The following is a 22,016-nucleotide window of genomic DNA, read 5'->3' as shown; positions in this document are numbered from 1 at the left end:
TCAGTTCCATGTTACAGCATGCACCTCCAGTGCAAAAGAGTGGTAGCCGCACAGCACAATAAAAAGGCAGTAACATTCATCCCTCTTGTGTCACTAAATATCCACTAGGAGTTATTACCATTCTCCACAGAACGTTTACAGCTGTTTGGAGAAAGAATTGCCTTTTCCCACATGGAAAGGGTTACAGTGTCAGTTAGGATTTACAAGAGATGATGTACAACAGACTAAATGCAACAAATGAGAAAAAATTAACATTCCTTTTACACTAGACTGATTATATGGAAACACCATCTAGAAATTTACTTCAGGTGTAATACATACCCACATTTAACTCTTGTTGCTTTTAGTGGCAAGTTTGCATGCATAGTCTTTTCCACTAAAAAACAGCAGACCCGTGCCCAGTTACCTGGGAGTAAATTCCTCTGAATGAAATAGGACTTACTTCTGAGTAAACATGACTACATTTGCATTGTTATAAGCTTAACTTTAGCTGGGTTAAAACCTTTGGTTTGGGGGATTTTCTTTATGGTAATTGTAAGCTTTGACTTGAATAACAATACCTGAAATGTGTTTCCTTCCTTGTTATGCATCCATTCTGTGTTTAACCTGCCAGCAAAAAAAATGTGATTTTAGTAAATAAGAATGGTAATATTGCTGGGTGATTCTTTATCACTTTTGCTTGTCCCCAAGATCTCATGCAAGAGCTTACAATAAAGATACTCATTTTTAGATTCCATAATAACTTACTTGCTAGTGAAAGGAACCCTGTGTATCTCCTTTCATCCTGTCATAACATGCAGCTGCATATGTTACCATGTAAATAGAAGTTATTCATTCTTATATTGTGCTAATATTATCTGAAAATACATTTTAAATGCATTTAGCTTTCTTAAAAAACAGGAAAACCTGGCAGTAAGAAAATTGTGATATGATTGGGGTGAGAGAGACATACAATTCGACTTGACAGAGAAAGTAAAGGCCCCTGTTGTATAAGGGTCAAAAGTAGAGAGCTTGTTACCCTGCCTTTGCCTTTGCCTTTAAAAATGCCAACAACTAAAAGGACATTGAAATACAGATCTCATTAAATTGTCCAGTCTTGGAATGCAGCTCACATTATTCAATATTATTACATCAATTGGCTGTGCCTGTGTAATGGTTTTGCCATATCTGTGCATATAAAGACAGCCAAGCCTATCAATTCCATCTCTGTGTGTGGCCTAAATGTGTCACTTATAAATGTTTAATGATGGACATTACTCAAACATTACATTTTTAAAACGAGAGTAGCCTTGCCAAGGTAAATACTAGCCTGTCGAAGAGCCAGCATGTTATCATACCTGTGTCAAGGATACATTGCATGTTTTAAAACAAGATCCAGCTAATGTTAAGCACTTTTAAGCCCCATTTAGCCCAGAGGGACAGTTAAGTGCATGTTTTACCTTCTCCTGTTGAAATCAGTGAGATTTTAACACTGCTGGACACAATGCCGTGCTCTTTAATCAACTGCTAATTTCAATTTATATGACAATCCTATGTGCATTGTCCTCATCTAGCATCACTAATATTGGTGTCCATATAGTGGGATACACGCTACAAGAGGCACGGAGAACAGACAGCCATGGCGCTCCTGGACAGGAATGTGAATGTGTACAATCCTGGCCAGAGTACAGTCTGATGTGCTGACTGTCCCTTCCCTTCCCACACTGTGCTGCCTCATTCCCAGATAACTAGATCAAAAATACCATCTATTCATAGGGGATTTCATGTATAGTGTGACCTACAGCAGAGATGTGCAGAAGGAAAAGTTGGAATCTGATTCAGGTCATTTGTCATTTTAAAAATTTGAGTCACATTATTGAGTCACAGAATTAAAGCTATTTGCTCTAGGAAATCAATTTCATAGTTATTTCCATTGAATTCGGGGGGGGGGGATAATTCTGAACTGGTTTGAGCTTGATGACATTTTTATCATTGATGATATTTTATCATCTGGACACATGGGAAAGAATCACTGGAGAAATTTCGCCAGGCTTTCAAAAACTTCTACCCACTATCAACCTGACCATTTATCAATCCACACAAGAAATAAATTTTCTAGACATCATTGCACAAATACATGATGGTAGCATAAAAACCACCTTATACCAAAAACCCTACTCATCGCCAAACGTATCTATTTGCTTCCAGTCATCATTCCAGACACACTAAACAAGCCATTGCCAGAGTCTATGGTACAGCCACCTCTGCTCCAATCTCTCAGAGACTGCTATAATTACAATACCCACCAGAGATAATAAAAAAGATTAATAAAGTCAGAATGATACCAAGGGATGACCTGCTACAAGATAAGCCCAAACAGAACAACAGCAGAACACCATTGATAGTCACATACAGTTCCCACCTCAAACCAGCTCAACACATCATTAATGACTTGCAAGCCTATACTAGACAACGATACTGCTCTCTTACAGGCATTGAGAGGCAAATCTTTCTTGCCTACAGACAGCCCCCTAACCTTAAACAACTCCTCATTCACAATAATATGCTTCCCAATATGGACATGAATTCTGGGACTGGAGCCTGCAATAAAGATACCAACTCTGCCCCCGTATTCACACCCAACAACACAATCACTGGACCTAACAATACCAGCTGTACCATCTCAGGCTGATTCAAATGTTCTTGCGGCTTATGCTAAGGCCCGGAGGGAGGGAGCGGCGCGCTGACAAACACACACACACTACACAGCTGGAGAAAAAATTGGCCACAACTTTATTGCAAACAAACAAACAAAAGGAGCATTGGCAAGCATATGGATCGGATCCCAGTAAACGGCTGGCCCGCCTGCCAGCCCCTGCCCTCCCCCCTTCAGGACCCCCGCTGAAGGGGGGGCACCGAGGAGTGACATTAATGGGGGATCACGTGGGTGTATACCCCTGGATGATTCCCCTGCCACCTGGGAGTGAGGCAACCCCGGCGATCCACCCAGCACTGGGTATGCCTCTCCCCTCACTCCCAAGACTCCGTATGGGAATCCCCTCAACGGGGATCCAGGGCCGGGGCCCTGGAACCCGGAAAGAGATCCGATCCAATGCTACCCGCCAAGTTGTGACAACCATAAGCAAAAAGGGGGAGCGGAGGGTGGGAATCACGTCGGAAAGCAGAGTGAGGGAGAGCGGGGCCGGCTCCAGTTTAAATACTGAGCTGCCGGACCAGAGGGAGAACTTTGCTTCTCAGGTCCAGCAGCTGGCCCCGCCCCCCCCAGCAGCTCCTCCCCGGCTGCCTGTGATTGGGCGGCCAAGTTTTAAACTGATTGGCCGCCCTGAAAGCAGAGCACGCCGGGGGAAGGAAGCAGCCAGCTGCACCCGTCCCAGCCTCCGTGCTGGCAGCCGCAAACCCTCTGCCCGGTAAGTCGGGCATCGGTTGCTTCTTCCAACATTATATATGCCATCGAGTTTCAGCAATGCCCTTCAACTCTCCATATTCGACAAAACAGGTCAGTCCCTTTACAAACAAATAAATGAACATAAAATCTGATATCAAAAATCACAACCTTCAAAAAACAGTGGGAGAATATTTTAATCTGCCAGGACATTCCATCACTGACCAAAGAGTACCAGTTCTCAAGAAGAGAAACTTCAAAGGAAGTTTACAATGTGAGATGGCTGAAATTGAATTTACTTGAAATTTCAGAACAATGAAAAACCCGTTCCCCAGGTTGAATTGGGACATTGGATTTTTTACACTACAGGTGCTAATATTCTGTACTTTGCACCCATGCTCTATCAAACTAATTTCAACATGTAACTAGCTTCCTGACACTATGAAGTGAAATAGCCCTTCCACCTTCTTCCTGGATTATAAAGATTCCTTCCTTTTTCCGTTCCTCCTATCTAATGAAGGGAGCTTTAACTCTCAAAAGCTCATACCTTGGAAATCTATTTGATATTTAAGGTGCTACTGGTCCCAAAGCTTGATCTTCTTCTGTAGACTAAGATGGCTACCCTCTTGAAACTATCTTTATAATTCCGAAGTCACTTTCTTCCCTTGCAGCCACTCTGCCTGGGAAAATGAAATAAGTCAGCAAGGAACAAAAGTAATTGTCAGATGAGACCCAGTTGCTAAAAAGACTGACCACCACTGATCATAAAATGTTATGTAAAATATTCCAGTTCCTGATTGGAAGTATATTTCAAATTGTAATAGTTGTCATAATAATATTGTCAGTTCAATGGATAATGATAACAACACACTTTGGAAACGGCTCTGAGTGTGGCATTAAGTTGCCCTGAAGGGTGGTATATAAATTGAATGTTATTGTTATGTTATTATTATTTTAACTATGAAAGGATGTAATGCAGTTTTTTTTCTCTATCTCAGGAATATATATTAAAACAAGTTGCTTCAATGTATCTCAAGCTTGGATGGCCAACAAATAATGTGGACAAATCCTTTGTTCAAGCTTCCTACCAAGCTTCCTACCAGCATGAGTACTGTTATACTTTTTTTACTGTGGAAAAATAGTTGTAGTAATCTGAATTTCAGAAACTTAATTTATGCTTCAACAGTGTAATTTTTTCAAATGTTTTTGCCTGGAGAGATGGACACAACCCAGCCAAGAGCACTGATTTTCATGAGGGAGGATTAAGGACTTTTTAATCTCTTGAAATACAAAGTGTGGTTAGATTGTGCCATTTTTTTCATAATTCATATTGGGGCTTCAATACTAAGACTTTAGCAACTTTTCATAGAATTTGAAAAAAATTTCTAATGTATTTTGACTTCCCTTTGAGGCTAAATTGGTCTGCATATTTCTAAATGAAAACAGGGGACATTATAGAATTTTAAATGTAATGACTAGGAATGCTGTGAAAACTTTTTCTCTGGATTTCCCCCCAAAATTTTGGGTTTCCAGTTTACCAGAGCAAAGCTTATATGTAGGCTCCAGTGTTTTCCCAGAATAATATTTGTTGATATATAGCAGCAAAACAACAGAAACCCTTCAAGGAAGGTTTTTTTTGGTGGGGTGGGATGAGTTATATTGTACAGGCATGTACTTATACTATTTCACTGGCAAAAAAACCCATTAAATTTTGGATAAGTCATGTATTTAATTTTAAATACATTTATAAATCACAAACTAATATACTTCTTTGCATGTGAAATCCATTATCAAATTCTCAAAATCCTTCTGTATCAGAAGATAACCAGAGTCATAGTAGAACCATGGGATAAACTGGAGAGACTGGAGAGAACTCTGTGACAGCCAGTGTGATGCAGTGGTTTGCGTGTGGGACTAGAACCATGGAGACCAGATTAAAGTCTCCGCTCAGTTATGAAGCTTCCAGGATAACCTCAACCCAGTCGCTCTCTCTCAGCCTAACCTACCTCGTAGGATTCTTGTGAGAAAAAAATGGGAAGGGGAACTATGTGCCCCATTTGAGCTCCTTGGCTGAAGGGATAAAAATGGGTAGATTAAGAGAAGTCACTCAGGTTAGTTATTCATCGAGTGTCATTTTATGATCTACTGTCAACCAATTGTTAATGTTTTTTCCATTCATTAAATATTAGTTCAGTTTATAAGTATGTATTATTTTTATGTGGCTCTTGAATATATTTATCTAATGCTGTTTTTATTTGTGTTTTGAAATAACCAGGGAGTTGCGTCGTGAAGTCATTATGCTGGCTTGCAGTTTTGGTAATAAGCACTGCCACCAGCAGGCTGCAACATTAATCTCAGATTGGATTTCCAGCAACAGAAACAGGTAAGAGAAGAAGGAATTTCAAAACAAACTTTTTTTTTTAGAATCGCTGGATCTTGTAACTTGGGGATTCTGTGGGAGAAAGGTGGATGCTGGATTTTACAAGCATGAAGCTGAAGAGATGGAAAGTGGTATGTGCACTGCACACTTCCACGCTTCCCAAATCATGCTTCTTTGGGCCAGTGGACTTGAAGAAACAGTGTAGAGGCCAAATCTGGAGTTTGCAGCAGAAGGACAGAATTGACAAGGCTCACCTTACTCTCCTCTGCAAACAATAAAGCTTTTCCGTTTGAGAAGCTGCTGAATGACATCATAAAATCCAAGTGTGTGTAACAGAAATTCTACTTCTATCCATCGTCCCAGCAAAGCAGATTAGCTATCTGCCCAAACAGTAACACATGTTCTTTCTTGCAGTTTTTAATTGGACTCTCACTATTTTGTCTTCAAAGACAGAAATTTTATTATTAATAAATTGCAGAGATGATTGTAGAGTCCAGTAGCATCTTTAAGAACCAGCAAGATTTTCTATAGTATAAGCTTTTGTGAGTCAAAGCTCACTTCATCATATATCAGCCAAAGAGATCATTGATTCAAAAAGATGTGACTGGACTTGAATTTTGTTCTACTATGACAGACTAACACGGCTATCCACCTTGAGATTATTGTAAATTCAATAATTACAACATTATTGCAATAATATTTCCATATTCTCTGAGAGTGAAAAAGTAAATTATGCTGTATCTTCAAGAAGGGTATATAAGTCTAAGATAATGATGCATCTTTGATGGGGAAAACTGGAAACATTTTAATGTTTCATTGTATGTACAGAAGTTTGACTGTGAGCTTTAAGTGGATCTTTTCATGTGAAATCTTCAGGTAGTTTTGGTTATATAGTTCTACTGGAAATGAAAAATACTGTGATTAGATAAAGAAAAAATACACTAGTTTCTTTCTTTTGTGTGTTTCTGGTTATGATAAGTTGGAAATTAATGAATTTATGTTTTATGTAGTTTAAATACTCATGTATGATTGTGTTATCTTGCGGATTATTTTACAGTTTCTGGATATGCAGAATAAAGACGTGTTAATTTATATGTGTGTTAGGAATCATCCAATCATAGTTGTTCTTTTTTTTAGAGTCAATGGAACAATTATCCCATGTACCATCCCTGAAAGAGTTAAAAATTCCCTTATATGTGGAATATTTCTTCTCTTACTATCAAAATAGCTAGACCAGTGTTGAATGAAAGAGGCATCAATGTGCCTAGAGAAAGGTATTGCATCAGCAAACTAAATAAGAAAAGGGAAAATAGTGTGTAGGTACCTTATAATTGCTTCTCCTCCTTTTTTTACACATCAGAGTAGTGACAGCAGGAGTTGTAGATATCGCCTGAGAACACAAGTATAAACCTGTGTTGGTATCATTGTACTGAACCACTGGAAATCTTTGAAACCTATATCATTAAATGAAAACTATCAAAAACCCACTTAAAATAAATATATGCAGCCATTTAAATCTGTATTGTGAATTAAAATGTGGTTGCTGAAATTCATCTCTAGTACTGTGCTGTGGAAGCTATTGCTTTCAAAAAATTAAGATGTTTGCTGCTGCCCTTTCATGTGTGAAGAAGTGCATTACTCACACTCCTTACTTATGACAGCATAGTGGTTCAGCCTAAAAAATTAAAAGAATTACCATACGGTCTGCCTGAGCCCAAGAAACAGCCTCGTTAACCTCTTTAACCTTCACAATGCATCAGTTTTGAAAGCAAAATGTGCTTTAAAATATATTATTCCTTGCAGTATTTCTTCCAGCGATAAGTTCACTACATTTGTATTCTGAGTTATAAATTTAAAAAAAAGGGGGGGGGATATCTTGTAACGTGTTCAAGCACAATACCAAAATAAAATGCTGAGTTGTAGGGCATCTGCTGTGACACCTGAAGTATTCAAGCATTACTTTGGTGGTGTTGCTGTTCCTAAAAAACATTTCTTGGCAGTCAATGCAGTATGCTTTGCACACTTGTAACATTGGAATGTATTCTCCACATACTGTATGGTTAATGGCCTTCCCAGTACTGTTGGCAGCATAGCACAGTGTACAATATACTGGCTCACATTGCAAGCTGATTAAAATCTTACCATCAACTTTTAAAAGCCTCACTCATGTAGAAGTGTTTGCAGTCATGCCCCTGAGAAACTGTTCAGATCAGCTGCTAATGATGTACAGAGGAAATGAACATTCCTTAGAGAGACTTGCTTAGTAGTATGTAAGTGCCAACCATTCCCGTATATTATCCACCCTTTTTAAATTTCTTTAGGGACTAGTTAGTATTTTTTTCAGCCTTGGAGAGTTATATTTGTTACTCTGATTACTTTAATTGTTTGTCTCTAGCATATAATACCAAGAAATATTCTGTTACATGTCTGGAGACCATAGCAGTTCTTGCATGAATTTATCTAGTCCTCTTAAAAAGCAATTTATAGAACTACCCATCCTGTAGGAATGAATTCTAATTATCCCTTGCATAAATAAAAAATTGTGAAGGGGATTGTTGGTATTGTTGAGAGACACAGTGCACAATTTTCCATCTACATTTTCAGATAAAGATAAAAAAGCATTACATCACAAAAGAAGTTCACTACTGTGTACTTCTCATCCTTTAAGGCTAAAGTAATACTTACATTGCCTGCCATGTTGATGCCTACATCATTTAGAAGTTTTCCGATGGCAAACATAGCACAGGCCTTGAATGCCAGGTTTCACTTTCCCCCTCTCAGTTCTATAGTATGAAAAGGGAAAGTGTAGACCGTTTGATGCAGTTTGATGAGAATAAGGTAGATGAGCAGAGCTTTAACTGGGATGATTAACTATGTCCCCAAATATCTGTTACATTGGCAAAATTAATAGGAGTGATCTTTTGTTAGTTGTCTGATTTTGAGAGCCTGTGTCTTTGTGACCTGTTTGCAAACAGGCATGTCTGTCTGTGTGGACAAGGAGTACAATCCTACATCTTTTTCAGTTGGTATTGTTATCTGTTATATTTTTATATTTCCCTTGCTCCAAAATGACTTGTATGGCCTTCAATTTCATCCTCATAGCAATTCTGGAAAATGAAAACATTTGTAAAAAGCAAATGAACATTTACTTAGAAACAGATCAACCACCTAGTTAATGGCCATGTGGGGGATGGGGGTATAAATAAGAAAGAACTGCACCCAGTTAAAATGACAGCATTAAACAAACAACCAGACATCAGAATGAGGACATATCACACTGCAACTCATGTTAGATTCAGATTCACTATAGGAAATACAAAAAACTAGATGTTTGCTGAAGGACAAAAATCAACATCTTGTTTGGGGAACAAACTCATCTAATTCCCATGGAATTCCCTTACAATCATTTATTGTAGCCTACATAAAACAAGTTCATGTACCAGGTTACAAAACCATCTGCAATACTTATTTATTTACTTCATTTATACCCTCTCTTTCTCCATTTCATTTTTACAACCAACCTGTAAGATGGGGTTGGCTGAGAGTGTATGACTGGTCCAAGGTCACCAATCAGGTTTCCAAGACAAGAGTAGGGATTTGAGTGTAGGTCTACACTCCTAGTAGTCCTAGTCTGTCTCTCTAACAACTGTACCACTTGTAGAAATGCCCTTCACCCTACAATTCTCCTCTCTTTCAATAATTGGGCCTGCCATCTACCCATGCTCCAGAGGCTATAAGTCTGGTAAAAGACTGGCACAAAGAAAACCATAGAAGGTGAGTCATCTGTCTCCCCAAACACCAAGGATGTCAATACAGTTATGGAGCTTGCCAGGTTTAGCGTCTAACACTTAGGTAGAATGTCACACATAAGGCACAGAGACTGGGAAAAGCAAAAGACTAGAATATATTTTCTTACTTTGGGGGCAGGAAGATCAGGATTGACCCCCAGAGGGGGATGAACTCCCAAAGGGGGCTGCTTTGCTTCGTTTGTCTTCCTCAGATAGGCACCAGCCATGATGGGCTAACTTTTACACTCAGACTTCATCTTGAGAAGTCCCTAAACTGGAGAAGGGAAGTAATGAACTTTTGAACTGCTGTAACCCTGAGAATTAATAGTTCATCCTAGCAACAATATTATTAGGGTATGTTTAGAATTACAGTTAGAAGACTGTGTGCTTTGGCCTTTTTTTTTTTGTAAGCGTGCTCAGTCTCATGCATATATGGGTTGTGTTTGCACTTTTTGTTTATAAATTTTCTTATAATTTGAATATCCAAAGCCTGATCTCTGTGTTCATACCACACTTAATTCAGTCATGCTTTCCAATGTATAGTAAAGAGGAGAGACTGTGGGTCAGTGTGCCATCCCTAAAGAGAGAAATTGCAAAAGTACAATAGATCTTCCCAGCTCTAGCTAAAATGAGTGGGAGATACCGCAACCAGGTGGAGCCTTTAAATGGCAACACAGCTGTGCAGAGTACTAGATATACCAGTCCATCTATTTATTTATTTGTTGGATTTATATCCTGCCTTCCCCGCAAGCAGGCTTAGGGTGCATCACAACTTCATAAAACCACAGTTTAAAATACAATAAATAACAGTTATAACCATAAAACCAGTTTGGTGTAGCAGTTAAGAGCGGTAGGACTCTAAGCTAGAGAGCCGGGTTTGATTCCCCACTCCTCCACTTGAAACCAGCTGGGTGACTTTGGGTCAGTCACAGCTCTCCAGAGCGCTCTCAGCCCTACCCACCTCACAGGGTGATTGTTGTGGGGACAATAATGACATACTTTGTAAACCACTCTGAGTGGGTGTTAAGTTGTCCTGAAGGGTGGTATATAAATCGAATGTTGTTGTTGTTAAACAATAAAATCAACAGAGATCTCAACCAGGGAATATCCCCTAAGATTTGTTGGTGGCAGAAGTTACTACCCAGAGAGAATTTGTATTCCACCTCAAGAATGATGGGAAAAGGCAGCAATCAGTGGGCAAAGAGCAGAGATTGCTGCAGGGATGGCTTCCAGATCGGGGGCTTGCAAACCCATTCCTTTACACACTGCATTGAAGATCATAGAGAATTTCTCCTCTTTTATTAGTAGAAGTCAGAGTTCCACAACATAGTCAAATAACAATACGTTTAAGACAAACTTGTCACACCACATATAATTAATGCATGAAATCCACTACCATGAGCTGGGGTGATAACAACTAGCTTAGATAGCATCAAAAACTTGTTAGATAAATTCATGGAAAATAGTTGTATAGAACATAACTAATAATTACACTGGCTTGTTTCTGGGCTCAATTAAAAGCACTTTAAAGCCCTAAACAAATGGCTTCAAACCCCCTCTACCCATATGACCTTTCCCATAGTCTGAGATTGTCAAGCACTGACCTTCTCTGCATGCCAGCCTTAAACAAGATCAGGTTGGTGAATAAAGAGCAGAAGCCTTGTAGCTGTAGCTCCCAAACTTGAGAATTCTGTGCCTTCAGATGCCCCATAAGCCTCATGATTGGTCTAAAGATTAGTAAAGTGATAATCTTCCAGAAGGCTTTGAAAGGTGCTAAGCCAAAAGTGGGTGGTTTAAGCAGGCACTTAGATTCTGTGGCTTTTATTGATTTCTGTTCTATTGGTCTCTGTTATATTTCTGCTGCGTTTTATGCATAAAAGGAGTATTACAAGTGGGGGACCCACAAGGATTTGTGTGGGGGGGAAATCTTCTTTTTACCTTCCCTGAAAGTACCCATAGCCTGACCCCCTTTATCTGCTTCCTTCTCAGTCTCACCCACATTTTTCTGCCCCTTGACTTCCCTAGGCAGCCTCTCCCCATGACCCAGTTGTATGGTGCCAGCTGAGCCAGGTCAAATTACATTATGGGGAACATGAAAGGACTTCTGAGGAGGCACTTTACTTTCCCTTGTATCCTTTTCCCCTCACTATTTTCTTCCCCTCCTCCTGGCAGTCCCTATATGCTCACCTTTCCCTACTTCTTTCTGTCCTTCAAATGCACTAAGCTATATACCTTTCATCTGCCCCCCATATTCATCTATATTTACAAATTTACTTCATTTACAGAGTGCCTTTCTCAGACTCAAAGCAGATTACACCATTCTCCTTCCCTCCATATTATCCTCACAACAACCCTTAGAGGTAGGTTAGGCTAAGAGCGTTTGACGGGCTCAAAGTCATGCAGTGAGCTTCCACAGCGGAGTCATGTTTCAAATCTGGGTGTCCTAGATCCTACTCTGAAACCCTAACCACTACACTACACTGGCTTTCGAAAGGGGACAGCAGCAAGCAACTGGACTTGGGTGAGTCATACAAGTCACATGATATCAAGTGGTTGCTTCTGGGTATGGCCCCAATGAATCCTCCCTTAAAGGCCAAAAGGGCCCTGCCTTTTACTGAAAGAAATCGAGCCTGCCCTGGAATACTGGGTAAACTTTTCTGGTTGCTTAGCAACAGCCACTGAAGGCATCTGGTTAAGCTCCAGGTGCTCTTTTTAACCCCTATATATATATATATATATATATATATTACTTTTTGTATATTTTAGTGGGTTTTTGGCTATTGGACTTTTGGCTGGTTTTGTATTTTGCAAGATTGTGTATGTATTTAATAAATGTTTGATTGTAAGCCACTCTGAGTACTTGGGCAGAAGGGTAGCATATAAACATAGCAACTAATAAATATTAACAATGATACAGGTTTATTGTCGAAGGCTTTCACGGCTGGAGAACGATGGTTGTTGTCGGTTTTTCGGGCTGTATTGCCGTGGTCTTGGCATTGTAGTTCCTGACGTTTCGCCAGCAGCTGTGGCTGGCATCTTCAGAGGTGTAGCACCAAAAGACAGAGATCTCTCAGTGTCACAGTGTGGAAAAGATGTTGGCATGTCATTTATATCTACTCAGGAGGGGTGGAGTTGATCTGAGTCATCCTGTAAGAGTTGGGGATCATTGAGCTGAGTCATCCTGTAGCATTCCACGCCCTGGGAAACTCTTACAGGATGACTCAGCTCAACTCCATCCCTCCTGAGTAGATATAAATGACATGCCAACATCTTTTCCACACTGTGACACAGAGATCTCTGTCTTTTGGTGCTACACCTCTGAAGATGCCAGCCACAGCTGCTGGCGAAACATCAGGAACTACAATGCCAAGACCACGGCAATACAGCCTGGAAAACCCACAACAACCAATGATACAGGTTGTTTAGAAGCAGCTTACAATCTGAGTACAAGGTACTGGAGACAGTAATCATGGATTGTTGCTTTCTTGCCCTGCTTATAAATTTTCCAAAGTATTTGGTCAGCCGTTACTGGACACAAAATGTTAAACTACTGGATGTTGGTGTGAGCTAGCCAGATTTGTGTCCTATATGCTTCGAGATCAGTTTAAATGCAAACGTAAATCCAATCTGGATCAGACAAATGTTATCTATAGTTTTATGTTAGTGAATTTATTTGAATATAGATATATGTGTGGTAAAATAATTCTTTCAGGATTAATCCTCTGTGTTCTTAAGGATTAATCCACTATTTTTAAGGGAGACATTTGCAGGAGCAAATATAATAATGCTATTTTAGTAGAATATTGTTGCTGAAATTAGTTAGTTAACAAGAAATTACAACAATGGAGTGGGATCTTATAGTCAAATCAATAAAGGAGAAAGAAGAGTGTGCTGAGTACAACTTAATCAACAGTTTAGTGTAGTAAAAGAAGACCCAGGGCATACATCCAATAGAATTAAGGATTAACATGATAAAAAGTAAATACAAGCTTTATTGTTTAGGCATTAAGAAGCCAGTTTGCCTTCCTAGTTTTTCACATGATTGAGGAAAGCAAAGGGTCATTTAAAATTTGTTTGGTTGTATATTTATTTGAAGTCTTCATGAGTATCTAAAAAGCAATTTAATTAAGTATAGTGATAAACACTACAGTCACTACTTCATTGAGCTAGAATTTCGGATTCCAATTCATTCTACTGTAATTACAGTGTGGCTGTATTTGGGGAAGGTATTAATGTGGGTATAGTATGTACATTTGTGAAATGATAACATGGTAAGATACTTCGTTACTAACACTGATTTATGACTTAAAATATACAAATGATCTTTCCCAATACAGGGAGATCTTTCTTCTCTGTTTTCTTCAGTACGTGCAGCATGGTCCTACTTCAATGGTAGTTGTCAATCTTGGCAGGGACAATGTAAGAAAACCTGTAGTTTGGCTGCATGCCACAAGTAGTACAATCCTAAGCAGAGTTATACCCTTCTAAGGAGTAATTCTGTTTAGTATTACATTGTTGAAGATAGAAACTAGTCGTTGGGGATCATTGTGTCCCTGTTCCCCTAATGAGTGGAAAGAGCCTTCTTGAGATATTTATTCATATGTTCATTGAACGTGATGAGAAGAGAGAATTGTGCCACTGCCCCATTGCTGACACTCATACATTTAACCAGGTATCTACAGGAAGCTCCCGTACTTCTCTCCATGATTGGGAACACTGCTAAAAACAGGGTCCTAATTGTATGGACAGACTTATGGAAGGCTGTAGAAATGCAGAAGAGGAAGAAAGGCTTAGGAAATGGAAATGGGAAAAAGCCCCAATCCATCCAATTGTCTGATTTCCCTCCCCCATCTTTTGGCTGATCCTTCCTTGCTCTTTTTTTCTTTTGCATGCTACATTTCTCCTCTGCATTATCTGCATATAAAAGTCAAGGTTCCAAACATAGTCAATTGGGAGGAAAGAGGAAACCAGGCAATGGGGAGCAGAGAATGAAACAGTGATAAGGGGAGCCAGTTTGGGAAGAATGGAGTTTCTCCTCCCCTTAATAGTCCCTTTGTTCTTATATGATAGGTGAAAGAAGAAAAATGGTGGGTGAGTCAGCAGAATTTTTCTTGTTTCCTGAACAGATCAGGTTCAAAACCTCCCCCCCCCCCTCCCACCCCAGGCCAAAGATCTAATATAAAATATTATAAAATGCTGTGAATCCTTTAAAAATAGGAATTATGATGACATCTCTGGTGTAACTAATACTTAATTATAACCCAGTGCAGGATCTCACAAACCTGCCTTGAGCATGTCTTTGGAGAGATAGCGTATGACTCTACTAGATAAAAAAACCAAAAACAAATAAATAGTAGATCACAGATTCACTGGATCATGTTTGTATTCCTAACAGGCTAAAAATCCATGTCTTATGACTGATATCTCAATATAAATAAGTTGTAGATCAGTAATACTATTCATTACCATCCAGGACGTCAAGTTAGGAAAAGGATAGCTTGGGTCCCTCCAAATTTAACAGTGAACAGTAACCATCCTTCTGTGAAATAGTACCATAGATTTCAGATATAATAGTTCAGTTTTAATCTAATAAAACCATAGATTTAAGCAGAAGATATGCTTTTAACTATTCTTTAAAACTGTGTAGTAAGATTTTTAATCTGCTTCAAAGGCAATGACCAAAAACTGTGCAGTATTATAAGGCAGTTGATGAGTTTTAGTCTAACATATTACTTAGCTCAATGAGTAAAGCTACAGAATTAAACTATATATTTGTTTAACTGGTCTTTCTTTTACAACTGTTTTATCTTCCTGTACCAGTTCTGAGTGAGGTGCTAGCCATAATAACATAGATATAAGCAGCAATAGTGGTAGCAAGCAGGTCACCTCCGTTTTTTCCTTTTTATCTCCTGTAACTAACTTAGATCACCAGGATAAAGATAAAAGGTGCCTGGAATTCAGATATGGTAAAAAGTGATGGTCTGTGGGAGACATATCACTATCGATGTATTGTCGAAGGCTTTCACGGCCGGAGAACGATGGTTGTTGTGGGTTTTCCGGGCTGTATTGCCGTGGTCTTGGCATTGTAGTTCCTGACGTTTCGCCAGCAGCTGTGGCTGGCATCTTCAGAGGTGTAGCACCAAAAGACAGTGTCACAGTGACTGTGACACTGAGAGATCTCTGTTTTTTGGTGCTACACCTCTGAAGATGCCAGCCACAGCTGCTGGCGAAACGTCAGGAACTACAATGCCAAGACCACGGCAATACAGCCCGGAAAACCCACAACAACCGTCATATCACTATCTGTCAGATATTTACAACATAAACCCCTTAGTCCTCAGGAGTCATATTTTCACTAGGAGATGCCATTCTTTGAGTACAATCATACTGGCCATTGTCACACATCTGAAGGTGTCAACTGTCCTTATTCCGAGTTTGTATGCAATCATATTGTCCATTGTCACAAGAGATTATCTTTGCACCATGGCCGATAAATAGGTCGGCTAGGAGAATCAGGATTCTGCTAAGCAAGATGAGGACGTACATTAATGTCTAATTCTTGATTATAAAGATGACACATATTCATAAAATAAATATATTGAACTACTGGTTATCAGAATTAGTGGAATTAGTTTTACTTCTTTAATAATAGCATAGAGCTGCCAGCAGATGCAATCTATTTGTGGACACAGAGGCAACTTACTGTGCTGAGCACACAAACAGTATTTCATCATATAACTCTGTGACATAAGAGGCTGGGCATGGTAACAAGTACTCTCATTTAAGAAGGCAGTTTATTAATCATGTATCTGACGGTTATCGTGAAATCAGCTGAACTTCTGTGAGATTGATGTCAGAAGCTGTGCTGGTAGCATCATTGTTTAACAGCTTCAAGGGCACTATGTCAGTTCTATTAATGGTCACATAGCCAAACACATACTTCTGTAATTTCCTCATAATTCATACTCCAAAGTGATTATGTTATGTTCACTTCTGTTTGAGATGTCATACTTTTTAAATTTGTGTATCCATAAAAGGAGAATCAGATTTGCCCACCCCCCCCCCCAGTCGGAATGAAGAGGCAGATACAAGTGTTGGGGATTAAAGGGCCACTTCATTAAATCATTACAACATATTTGTCAACACAGCAAGGGCCTAACTAGTGGTACAGGTTGGGCCCTGGGATCACTCCCGGATCCTTGGCCTGACCCATATGGACAACCCCCAACAGCCCCGGGTGCGAGCCATCCATAGTATGGCTGGTGCCCAGCCAGCCTGGCTAAGTGGTTCACCCATTTAAAGCTCCCCTACCCAGCTGTACAGCTGCAGGGGGGGACCAGCTTATCCAGGGGTTCCCCACCAGGGCATCTGACCTCGCAACTGGGCTGTACAGCAGCCAGCCGCTCCTGACAGACCCCAATCCCCACCAATGGGGATATGCCCAGGGTGGACACCAGCCCGCTCATATTTCCCAATTCCTACCTGCCAGGGGAAAGAAATTGACCCACCAAAGCCAATTACCTCCCCATTATAACACTGCAAGGTAGGCGAAAAACTCCCTACCCAAGAGCCAATAAGGGGGAGGAGAAAAAATTCCTACCTGGTCCCAATAAATGGTGACCGGCTAGTCCTGCACTGAAATAGGGAGAGGTGGGTGGGCTGAACACGAGGCGCACTGAAACGCCGAGGGGTGAAGCAGCAGCAAACAGCTATCCTAGCTCCACCCCTCACACAGATCCCCTTATGCAGGGGAAAGTGCTGCTACTGCCTCCTCCTTCTTCCAGAAAGGCAAAAACACAGCTCCCAGCCGTAGCCGCTGTTGCAGCCTGCCGGGAGTGCCATATTGCCCCCTCAGTCGGAATGAAGAGGCAGATACAAGTGTTGGGGATTAAAGGGCTGCTTTATTAAATCATAACATATTTGTTAACCTGGCAAAGGCCTAACTAGCAGTACAGGTTGGGCCCTGGGGTCACTCCCGGACCCCCGCCCTGACCTGTATGGGTGACCCCTAACAGCCCCGGGTGCGAGCCATCCATGGTATGGCTGGTGCCCAGCCGGCCTGGCTAAGTGGTTCACCCATTTAAAGCTCCCCTACCCAGCTGTACAGCTGCAGGGGGGGACCCGCTTATCCAGGGGTTCCCCATCAGGGCATCTGACCTCACAACTGGGCCGTACAGCAGCCAGCCGCTCCTGACAGACCCCAATCCCCACCAATGGGGATATGCCAAGGGTGGTCACTGGCCTGCTCATATTTCCCAACTCCTACCTGCCACTGCTAAGGCCAAGCCTCTGCTTAGGCCATAGCGCCCCACAGGAGGCATAAAGCCACCCGAACCCTTGCCGTGCCTCCTCCAAATAGTTGTCCTACCATCCCCTCAGGAGAGGAAAGCAAATGCAGCCATGATTTGTGGATGGGAGCCCCTCGCTAAACAAACAATTCCATCTAAGCTCTCTGCACATAGATGGGGAGCCTTGGACTAACACAAACCCAGGGCCCAAGCTTCCTCACACACCCAGTGGGGAAGCTGTGGGCCCCAGCTCAACAGAACTAGTCCGCCCAACAGGCAGGGAAGCATGCCCACCCAGGCACCCCTGCCATGGGGCCAAAACAAAACAATCCAAGCTTCTTGCCAGGCCCAATGGGGAAGCCTTGGCATTCTGCGCATGCACAGCACAGGCTGAGGGCCCAAAATGAAACAACTCCAACTTCATGCACACACCCAGCAGGGAAGCCTTGGAGCATCAAAATGAGGTCCGCCATTGCGAAACAGCCAGGGCCCTGGACCTGCAACAGAAACACAGTCAAACAATCAGCAATTTAGTCAAACAATCAACCATTTATCAATGCTAAGTCGCCTGCGTCCCCTCAAACGCCGCCCTGGAGAAGAAGAAATGAACAAGAAAAACCATAACTGCTAACCGCCATAACTAGGCAAGGAGTAATCAATCTGCACACCACCTCATGGTGGTGATGGCCCCTTGGCTTCCTGCTGCTGAGAAGACCTGGAGCCATCTAACCCCCGCCTTTTGCCCTGACCAGATCGCTTACATGCAGTAAATGCATGGGAACCGGAACAAACTGAACACACATGGCGAAACTTGCATGGCTCCCTAGAACAACCGCCCCCCGCCCCATGAGGCGAAGTCCTAGCATAGCATACGAGCCGCTGCAGCCTGATCCCCGGGAGGACGAGTGCCCACTGGCACAGAAGACCGCTGAACCAGGTGACCACTATCAGAGCGGTCTCCAACATTGAGCCTAGCCAGGGACATGATCTGCAGCCACAGCTGCTGGTGGACCTGATCCCACAGAAGGGAGGGGTTAAGAGCAGCGTGCATGTGAAACTCTTTGTCGTATTGCAGCCAACCTGTACTGACAAAGTCCGAATACCCCCTGTATATGATATCCATATACTTGAAAAGGGGGGGCCGCCCTCCATGGCTGAGCGTGGGCTATGATACCTGCATATATGAGAAAGCCCGGCAACTGGTTCGCCCAGGTCTTATCCACCTTGCAGCACTTCAGCCACTCCTTATTGCACTCCTCAAGATCCTCCTAGTCCTTCTTTTTCAATTGTCTAAATAGGAGAGAGAAGACATCCACATACTCTCCCCTTAGAATCTTGTCCCTGGTCCCAGGCATCAAATGGTCCCCGAAGGGCATGGCAGTATCCCCAAATGGCAATGTCCTAAAAGGTACAGATCCATATGATGACCACTGGGAACCGTAGTACGAGCCCAAAGGGGCAACTTTGCCCATCCCCATTTGTGACTGGGATGACATGGGTGGCCAGCTGGCCACCCCTGTCATCGGACCCGGAAAGGCGGGCTGGCCCCACTGCAGCCAAAAGCTACTAGGACCCACCGATGGTGCTGTGCTCACCTGTGCATAAGTTGTGTGTGATGTGCCCATGGGTGCAGGGGCAGCAGCCTGGCTCCAGGGCCCCCATGGCCATGCACCCCCCAGTTGGGGCAAAGATGACTTACCCTTCAGTTCCAAAGGTTGCACCGCAATGGCCACTTGCCCAGCATCCGTTGACCCTGCAGTCTCATCCAAAGATGTGCCTGCCTGTACCTGAGGCGAAACTCTAGCACCATCTCTGTCTAGTGGAGCTGAGAGGCCTCGCATGGAGGATGGACCCTCAAGAGCAGTAATGTGAGACAACAAGTCAATAAAGAACGCTGTGGTAGATGCCACCCTAACCGGCCTCTTGCGTGCCGCAGCAGTGTTGACATTGGCCACACCCAAGGCCTGCTCCAAAGCAGCAATTTTATCCAGAAGTTGCTGCCAACTAGGGCCCATGTCCTCATCATCGGAAGATGAAAGGGCGACCGGGGGACACCATATGTTGGGCCTCTTGGGCAGTTGTTTACCCTTGGAAGGCATCTTAGCTGTTATTGTCAACTGCTCCAAACAGGAGTCCTGCTGCTCTCACCACTAAACCCAGGTGAATGGCCCTATACCTAAAGCAGATGGCCAAAGTAGTTGGCACACCCCAGAGCCTATGATATCCCACAGCCAGAAAGAGTGCCCAGACCACTCAAAACGACCGCCAATAAACAGCCGTAAAATGGCCCCAAACACAAGCCACAAAATGGCTGCCAAACGCAAAATGTGGCTTATCCAATAAAACCCAGCTAAGACCACAAGGCCAAGCAAAATGGCCGCCAATAGGGTTCCCCACGAAAAGGCTGCCAAGGATTTCAAGTAGGCCCCAAAATGGCTACCAGACCCCAGTACACTTAACCAGGCCAGAGCAGCACTTTGCACCAGTGACCACCCACAAAGACTCCAGCCCCAATACCCCAACAATCTGGGAGAAGTAACAAGGCCCAAACCCACAGGAAAGGCTTAGGACATGCATCAAAATGGCGGCCAGTCACAGAAATGACAACCGCGGCACACAGAGCCCGAAGCCTGAATGTAAAGGGCCCAAAGAACGCCTACAGGCCTGAAAGTAGCGATCTCTTGAGGCCAAAGAGGCCCACGACCCCCAGCGGAACCTGGACAAGGAAGACCCAAAAGCCCCCCACCCTTTCCAAAGGTCCCCCTTTCCCAGGGGAACTCCGGTGGAAGGCAAGTGAGTAAGGAACTGCCAAGGGTGAAACCCTCTCCCTTGGGCAGCTTGCTGCTGCAGCTAAAGCGACCTTCCTCGCCTGACTGTGTTGCCTCCCCGACACAGCGAGGGAGCCACGGAAGCCGCTACTGAGGTTGGCACCCAGCTTCTATGCCACCGACTCCCCGCTGCCAATGGTCACACCTCTGCTAAATACGCCACCAAAACTTCGCGTGCTGCTCTGTGCGATCGCAACCTTGCTTGCCGGCCAAGCCTCACCCAGCACACTGAGCCTCGCCTGCCATCGACAAGCTCCACTGCTCTCAGGCCTGGAACAAATAGCCTGAATGCTGCACTCCATTTCCACATGCCTCCAGAGGCACCTTGTGCCAGGAAAGAAGGAAACACGTTCTCTCTTTCCCTGAGCACGAGGCTCACTGAAACGCCGAGGACTGAAGCAGCAGCAAACGGCTATCCTAGCTCCACCCCTCACACAGATCCCTGTATGCAGGGGAAAGCTCCGCTACTGCCTCCTCCTCCTTCCAGAGGAGCAAAAACACGGCCCCCAGCTGTAGCTGCTGTTGCGGCCAGCAGAGAGTGCCGCATTATTTATTCATTTATTTATTTAAAACATTTCTTTGCCTCATTTCCACTCTGAAGATTAAAATACTTCAACATTTAAACATCAAGACAGCATACAACAGGTTGTCACTGGGGTTATTAAGTGAAGATATTCATGGTCGTGGATAAATCTGTCACCTACAGGATGATATCCGTGCCCAACCTTGCTTTCTAATTGTGCTCAGAAAACGTGAGGTAGTTTAGCTCAGAAAAAACTGAGGTAGTTGTCTCAGCAACTTTTTTCTGAGCTCGTTTCCCAAAGTCATCACCTAATACGCAACCAATTCATCTGGCTGTTGGGAACACCTGTAGCTGGCAGTTCTAATTATGGCAGCTGAACAGTCAGACAATAAAAGGGTCAGCAGAATAGAATAACTGTCTTAGTTCTTAAGCAATGGGCTTAGCCTGGAGTAATTCTGCTTACTCAGATCTCACTGTAAAACAAGTTTCAGAAATATCTCTACAACTTTGCAGAGCTATGGAACACCAGAATGGAGCTGGGTATCTAACATGCAGTCTATGTTATGTTTGTTTTTTTGTGGGACACCTGCCCTTTTCCGGATTCATGAAATTCATTAATAATTCAGACATGAAAGTTCCTTCTCTTTCACATCAGCTTTGAATTTGCAAATGTTTGCTCAAGTCCTTTGGAAAGAGTACACCTCTTGGCTTGTAATCTACCACACTGAAGGAGAAAAGAAAGAAACACTGATGTGCTTTCCTTAAACTGTTGTTCTTCAAGAGTGGTCCATATGTATGGTCACTCCTCTCCTCCCTTCAAAGTTCTT

General features: G+C 42.6%; 1 protein-coding gene across 1 annotated transcript in view; it reads left to right on the top strand.

Annotated features, from left to right (window-relative positions):
• Nucleotides 1-22,016, top strand: part of TRHDE (thyrotropin releasing hormone degrading enzyme) — a 362,232-nt gene that overhangs the window by 323,285 nt on the left and 16,931 nt on the right. Inside the window, exons 14-15 of the mRNA XM_054989042.1 lie at nucleotides 4,381-4,490; nucleotides 5,658-5,765. Coding sequence (XP_054845017.1) covers nucleotides 4,381-4,490; nucleotides 5,658-5,765 — 218 coding nt within the window. The remainder of the gene's footprint in view (nucleotides 1-4,380; nucleotides 4,491-5,657; nucleotides 5,766-22,016) is intronic.

Source organism: Eublepharis macularius, chromosome 9 (genome assembly GCF_028583425.1).
Source record: "Eublepharis macularius isolate TG4126 chromosome 9, MPM_Emac_v1.0, whole genome shotgun sequence".
NCBI lineage: Eukaryota > Metazoa > Chordata > Lepidosauria > Squamata > Eublepharidae > Eublepharis > Eublepharis macularius.
The sequence above is the reverse complement of the archived record's forward strand: the minus strand, read 5'-3'. Positions and strand labels throughout refer to the sequence as shown.